The sequence below is a fragment of the Wolffia australiana genome, chromosome 3 (genome assembly GCF_029677425.1).
Source record: "Wolffia australiana isolate 7733 chromosome 3, ASM2967742v1".
Lineage (NCBI taxonomy): Eukaryota > Viridiplantae > Streptophyta > Magnoliopsida > Alismatales > Araceae > Wolffia > Wolffia australiana.
The window spans coordinates 144,850-151,424 of record NC_135837.1 but is presented as its reverse complement, the minus strand read 5'-3'; the positions used below and the strand labels follow the sequence as shown (position 1 = coordinate 151,424).

Below are 6,575 nucleotides of genomic sequence, written 5' to 3'. Positions count from 1 at the left end.
TAGTTAAGGATCTCTAAGTTAATTAATTAATGTGGTATAAATTTTTAGATTTGATTTCTATGCGTGGTCTATCCCATATAGCTTGTCAAACGATGTCTAATTGATCTGAATAATTACCGACGATAGATGACATATTGATCAAGATTGTGACTCAGACAGTACGATTATTTTCAAGGTCAACCGTAAAAATTTATATGAAGGGTATTAATGTCCGAAGCCATCAACATGTTTACCATCAAACAATTTTTTTGTCATTGAGACCGTTATTAATTCCCTTCTTGTAGCCAGTTCATAGTGAAATTGTTTACGGTGCCATAATAGTGTAGAACAACAAGTATGTCACGGCGTAATTTTTTACTAGAATAATGCGTTAAAATTATTTGTTTGCTCTGTTCAAGCTGTAATACTCGTAATTCTCAGATTCAAAAATCCGAAGTTGACACCTTTTGTAACCTACGGTCTGGAAGGTCTTGTTTTTAGGGTGTCCCTATCCTATGAATGTTACTCTAAATCGAATCCGGATTACAATAGGTTTATAAGGACAATTTGGGTCGTCTGAGGTGAACAATTCTGAAAACTTGAGCTACTCCCAGTGATATGCTCGCAGAGCCCATTCATCCAGCCATAGAGAACCCTAACTCCTAATGCTACCTCTGCATCAGGCTAAGTGAAATGGCTCTGATCATACCTGGTAAGCTCTGCTGACGACAGGTTTCGAGCTGAAGACTCTTCAGAAACGAAGGGGGGAAAGCCCGGAGAAGAAGTCCCGGTGGTACTTGTTGGAGAGAACTCCAGATGACAACACAAGAGCCCTTTCTCACTCACACAGAAAAAGAAAGGAAAAACACTTGTGATTTATCTTTGGTCCACACAGGTATTTATACAACTCATGGGGCTACCACCTTGGTAGGCCACTTAACCACCGTTCAGTTAGAATCACCTACCTGTGATTATCTGAACCATCCATTAAGCAACTGAAAAACTACCGTGAAACAAAAACAACAAGAAACAAACTGCTCCTGTAACCACTTTCTTCTAGATTACCTCCATCAATCCCGTCGGTAGTTGAAATTCCGGCTAACTGACTTGGCGTCGAGCACTCCCGGTAAGCTAAGTCGGCGGCAGAACTCAATCTGAAGGTTCTCGAGTGAGCAGGCGGCAAGAGCAAAAGTCTTAAGGCCGGCATCGGACAAGCTTAAGCATCTCCTGAGGCGGACACTCTTTAAGAGAGGGAATCCCTTGGCCGCTGCTTCAAGGCTCAAGTCTGTAAGCCCGTTGCAAGAAACGACAGTGAGGCTATTCAGCATCTTAAGGCCGCCAGCGGAGGCCATCGCCCAAAATCCTCTCTCCGTTACGTCAAGTCCTGATAGGACGAGCTCGTGGACTGATGTCCCGTAAATCCCAACGACTGCGAAGGACGCGTCGGTTATATTCAGGTTCTGGAGCCGAAGTTCTTTCACGTTGCTTCTATCAGATGTTGCCAGCATCCCCGCAATGGCTTGATCCCCCAAGAGTGGACAGTCTGAAATGGAGATGGATGTCAGACCAGGGCACGCCCTTCCAACGCCGCGGAGGCCATGGTCGCCGACGCTCCGGCAGTAATTTATAGCCAACTTAGACAGCTTCGGACTGCGGCGAGCGATGGCGGCGATTCCATAGTCTGAGATTTGCGAACATCCGACGAGACTGAGCTCCTCCAGAAACGGACAGTTATTCGCAATCTGGATCAAGCCCTCGTCAGTCACGAGAGGACAGTCACACAAGGATAAAACTCGGAGAGAACGAAATCCCCGGGCGACCGCGACAAGTCCAACATCCGTGACTCTGCGAGAGCTACTTTCGCTTCCCCGAATCAGCAGCTCTACGCAGTGACCGGCTCCGATTGCCGCGGCGGCGAGGCTGACATCTGTTGCCGTCTCACCCTCAAAGTTTCTTCGTGGCTGCTTTAAATTGCATCTGTTCAAGGTTTGTGACTCGTCCATCTCTTCTGGGCTCTCGTTGAGGTCAGGATGGCATTTGACAGAGGGTACAAGGTTGTCTCCCGAGCAAACAATTGTACTGAGAAGCAGAAGCCACCGCCTGGAGACGCACGCAGAGATACTCCGCTCGCGTCTCCCCGCCAGACACTCCAGTATCCTTTGAAGGCAATCGTGCGGGAGGGCGTCGATGGAGATCTCTCGATCTGGTGGAAGAGGACCAGGCCCCACGCGACATCTCTTCATGGATGGGTAGACCGTGTCGTATCGCGATAGATCGGAGCAGGGATCGTCGATGAAGCTTCTTGCGCGAGGTCTGCAGCCTAGAATGGTCGCCATCGCAGGGTGCAGCCGATTGATCAGGCAACGCAAACCGTTCTTGGCTTGGAAAAAATAGTGGGAGGAGAAGCGGCTTCTGGGAGGATCTCTGCTTTTCTGCGTCGAAACCTTTTGGACTCTGTTAGTTTTATCACAAAAGGGCATGGATTTATAACCCTGCCATTGGACAGTGTATCCGAATGATGAGAGCCAAGTGGGCTCGACCACTGAGCCAGCGGCAGCCTGATTACTCTCTGAAACGAAGAAAGATAGTCTATATACGTGGAACGATTGCTTCACTTTCCAGCAGCGTTATTGCCTTGGTGAATATATCGTATCCATGACATGAAATTTTGTTTCTTCCTGTCTTGTTTCTTCCTCGTCTCTTACTCCGCTGTCCCCATGGAAATATCACAGTCCTCCCCTCGCCGTCTCATTTACTCTGCCGTCCAGTAGCTTTTCGTATTTAAGGTGCCACAACGTGAACTCGTCGCGTCGTCCTTGTAATCAACCCGGACGACCGACATACGGCGTTCAAACTGGTGCCAGCATTTGAGTCAAACTAAATCCCCCCGCAACGATTTGATGGTTGCAGGTTGCAGCTCGATCCAGTGTTGGTCAAAGAGACTCATCTTTTCTACATCTCCTTGTTCTTTCGTTTATGGCTTTTCATAGTGCACAAGGTGCTTTCGGCTACCAGTTTTGTGGCGAGAGTCCGACGGCGACCTCTTCTTATCCTTCTATCTACAATTGCTACTGGATGTTGCGCATCCTCGTCCTTGCCCCGCAAGAAAAAACCCAACATCATTTCCCGAACGATATTTTGCTTCGTGGGGTGCACGTCTGACGTCTCCATCGCTCCACCGACCTTCACCTTTTGTAGTTAAAGCAGCAGTGCCGTGCATTGTGTTTCTATTATGCCAGTAGGCTGAGCCAACATGAGAACGATATGATAGCGAAACCACAGGAGATTGCAGACTCAACTAATTCTATTAAATGTCGCAGTGGGAACTGGGAAGCGACACACCCTTCGAGTGTCTACGAACTTTCTCCTGCTGTATCTATGGCCCACTCGCTTCTTGTTCTCTCTCTCTCTCTCTCTACCCCTCTCTCTCTCTCCCCCTCTCTCTCTCTACCCCTCTCTCTCTCTCTACCCCTCTCTCTCTCTCCCCCTCTCTCTCTCTCCCCCTCTCTCTCTCTACCCCTCTCTCTCTCTACCCCTCTCTCTCTCTCTCTACCCCTCTCTCTCCCTTTATCTCTCTATCTATCTGTGTCTCTCTCTCTATCCCTCTCTCTCTCCCTTTATCTCTCTATCTATCTGTGTCTCTCTCTCTCTCCCTCTCTCTCTCCCTCTCTCTCTCTCTCTATCTGTGTCTCTCTCTCTCCCTCTCTCTCCCTCTCCCTCTCTCTCTCTCTCTCCCTCTCTCTCTCTCTCCCTCTCCCTCTCTCTCCCACTCTCTCCCTCTTTCTCCCTCTCTCTCTCTATCCCTCTCTCTCTATCTGGGTCTCTCCCCCTCCCCCTCTCTCTCCCTCTCCCTCTCTCCCTCTCTCTCCCTCTCTCCCTCTCTCTCTCTCCCCCTCTCTCTATATCTATCTGTGTGTCTCTCTCTCCCTCTATCTCTCTATCTATCTGTGTCTCTCTCTCTCCCTCTCTCTCTCTCTCTCCCTCCCTCTCTCTCTCTATCTATCTCTCTCTCTCTCTCTCCCTCTCCCTCTCTCTCCCGCTCCCTCTCTCTCCCGCTCCCTCTCTCTCCCGCTCCCTCTCTCTCCCTCTCCCTCTCTCTCCCGCCCTCTCTCCCTATCGCTCTCTCTCCCTCTCCCTCTCTGTCCCTCTCCCTCTCTCTCCCTCTCCCTCTCTCTCCCTCTCTCCCTCTCTCTCTCCCTCTCTTTCCCTCTCCTTCTCCCTCTCTCTCCCTCTCTCCCTCTCTCCCTCTCTCCCTCTCTCTCTCCCTTTATCTCTCTATCTATCTGTGTCTCTCTCACCCCTCTCTCCCTTTGTCTATCTCTCTCTGTGTTTTTTATCGTCTGAATCTATTAGTTTTCTCTCTCTTTTATGTCGTTCACTATCTATATAATATTTTTGGTTTTAAATTTAGAAAATTTTACGCCAAATTATATGATTTCTATTTTTTAATTCATGATGATAGTAAATAGCTCTAAATTAACTAGCATTATATTTCATTTAAACTTTATTTATATTTAAATAAATGTGTCTTAGACTTATTGCTAAATAGGCCTATTAAAAAATAAAATTGGAAAAAAGGTTAAAAGGTTTATTTTACAAACTAAGCAGCACACCGGACCCAACATCAGACTCTGCTGCCTTGGTCTGGTCAGTTTAGTCCAGGAAATTTTGGTTAATCAAGAAAAAAATGTCACAAGCAAAATCTCATTGAAATTTGAATTTGGAAAAATATAGTATAAAAAAATAAATTTTTAACTATGTACGTCTGATGATAAACACTTGTATTTTTGGCTGACTTTGGTTTTGTTCTGCTTTTAGAGAAATGGAAATTGATGAGTGTGAAGCGAATCAAACCCAAAAATTGGACTAAACCGTAGGAATGAAAATTGTTTACTTATACGAAACTTTGGAATCTCTAAACCATGAAAATGTTAGAAATTTTCAATTAATATCCTATTCTGATATGTTTTGTACCTAAAAATTGATTCAATATGATCGATATAAAAATAAGAAACCAACAACTAATCTACTTGTAGCATAAAAATGAGTAATATTTTAAAGGTCTCAAATCTACATTTTTCTTCTTGGTATGATAATGATTAAATGAATCCAAAAAATTTCTTCCAACTCAGATTGTGAATCCATGTAATTCCTGCATCTAGTGGATTTTTTCAATATATCAACTTTCCTCTGTATTTGTCTCACTGTATGAGATAGATACAATTATCATCGAGTAAAGAAATGAGGAATGACGACAAATCCAAAGTTTAGTATTATTTAAGAAATGGCCAATGTGGTCCTCTGTATGCATGCCATGTACCACCCCTAACTTTAGGTTAAGACATGGGGTACAGCCTGCTTCATGACCTTCCACGACTGACTAAGCCAACCCAACAACCCTTTGCACCAACTTGATAATCCCGAAATTCATGAGAATAGTAAAAATAATCCTTGCATTTATTTTCAGAATAAATTCATGATTTAATAAATTCATTTAGTTTCATAAGAAATAATAGGAAAACCTTTAACTTTATCAAAAATTAAATCCAAGCAAAATGCCTTTCAGACAAAAAAATAAAAAAGTTATGGATCTTTTTTATGTAAATTTTACCTTTTAACTCTTATTAAAATGATATAAAATGGGAAATAACCATTTTATAAATGAGAAATATAAACATGTATACAATAAAGGATACCATGTATTATCTCAATCATTTAAATGCATAAACGACTATAAATGATGTTTAAATTCATCGTACGAATATGTGTTATCACTCTTGAACAAGATCTTGTCAAAGCTGCACAAAGTCAATTTTAACGGGGCTTGACAAAATCCAATAATCAAGTTAAATAAAGGAAATCTTCACACCTCCTAGTAGTTGACGAATGTGGTGAACCTAGGTATGCATCCTATGTTATACAAAAATGATGACTTGTGAAACATGATGAATTATGATACTGAAGGGTGAGCCCTTTGCATAATATTCTTATACTAATGTTTTAATAAATGTTCAAGTTAGAGAGTATGTCCTACTTAGACAATTGCTAGGCGAGACAAGTCAAGTACTTATAATTAAGTGAGCGCATAGTAGGAAAATTTAGGATAGGTGACCTCTGGGGAAGTCCTCCAAGACACGTCAGGTGCATCTAGAACAGGAAAAACTAGTACAACTTTAAGCAATCTGGGCTAGAATCATTACTGTAGGGTATGAATATGATGGCAGACCTCCTCTAGTGGAGGTTGGAGGAATATTACGACCCTTGTATGCAAACTTTTGGGTTCTCGGGCTATAGTTTTGATGCATGAAAATTTATTTTCAACAACAAAAGCATTATATCACTTCATAAATGGTTTCTGAAACATCAAATGCATTGACTATTTTTTGGGAAAACATTTCGCCCTTGGCTTCCTTCTTCGGGGAGTCTTTTCAAACCGATCAATTGCCCGGCCTCCAACGGTATCTACGCGACTAGAAGGTTGCTAGATCTCCTCTCCTTGTTCACCACTCCCTCAAGATCTCATACTTCTTCTCGCCACAAAGTGCCTTGTGGAATTGATAAGCTAAAAATAAGGGGTAAATTAAGCAATTTTATAA

At 43.4% G+C, this 6,575-nt stretch overlaps 1 protein-coding gene across 1 annotated transcript; it reads right to left on the bottom strand.

The window, feature by feature from the left end:
- Nucleotides 1-828: 828 nt before the first annotated feature.
- LOC144700487 (EIN3-binding F-box protein 2-like) lies at nt 829-2,740 on the bottom strand. Its single transcript, XM_078571885.1, has one exon. The coding sequence runs from the start codon at nt 2,457-2,459 to the stop codon at nt 1,050-1,052; it is 1,410 nt and encodes a 469-aa protein (XP_078428011.1). The 5' UTR covers nt 2,460-2,740; the 3' UTR covers nt 829-1,049.
- Between the last annotated feature and the right edge of the window lie 3,835 nt (nt 2,741-6,575).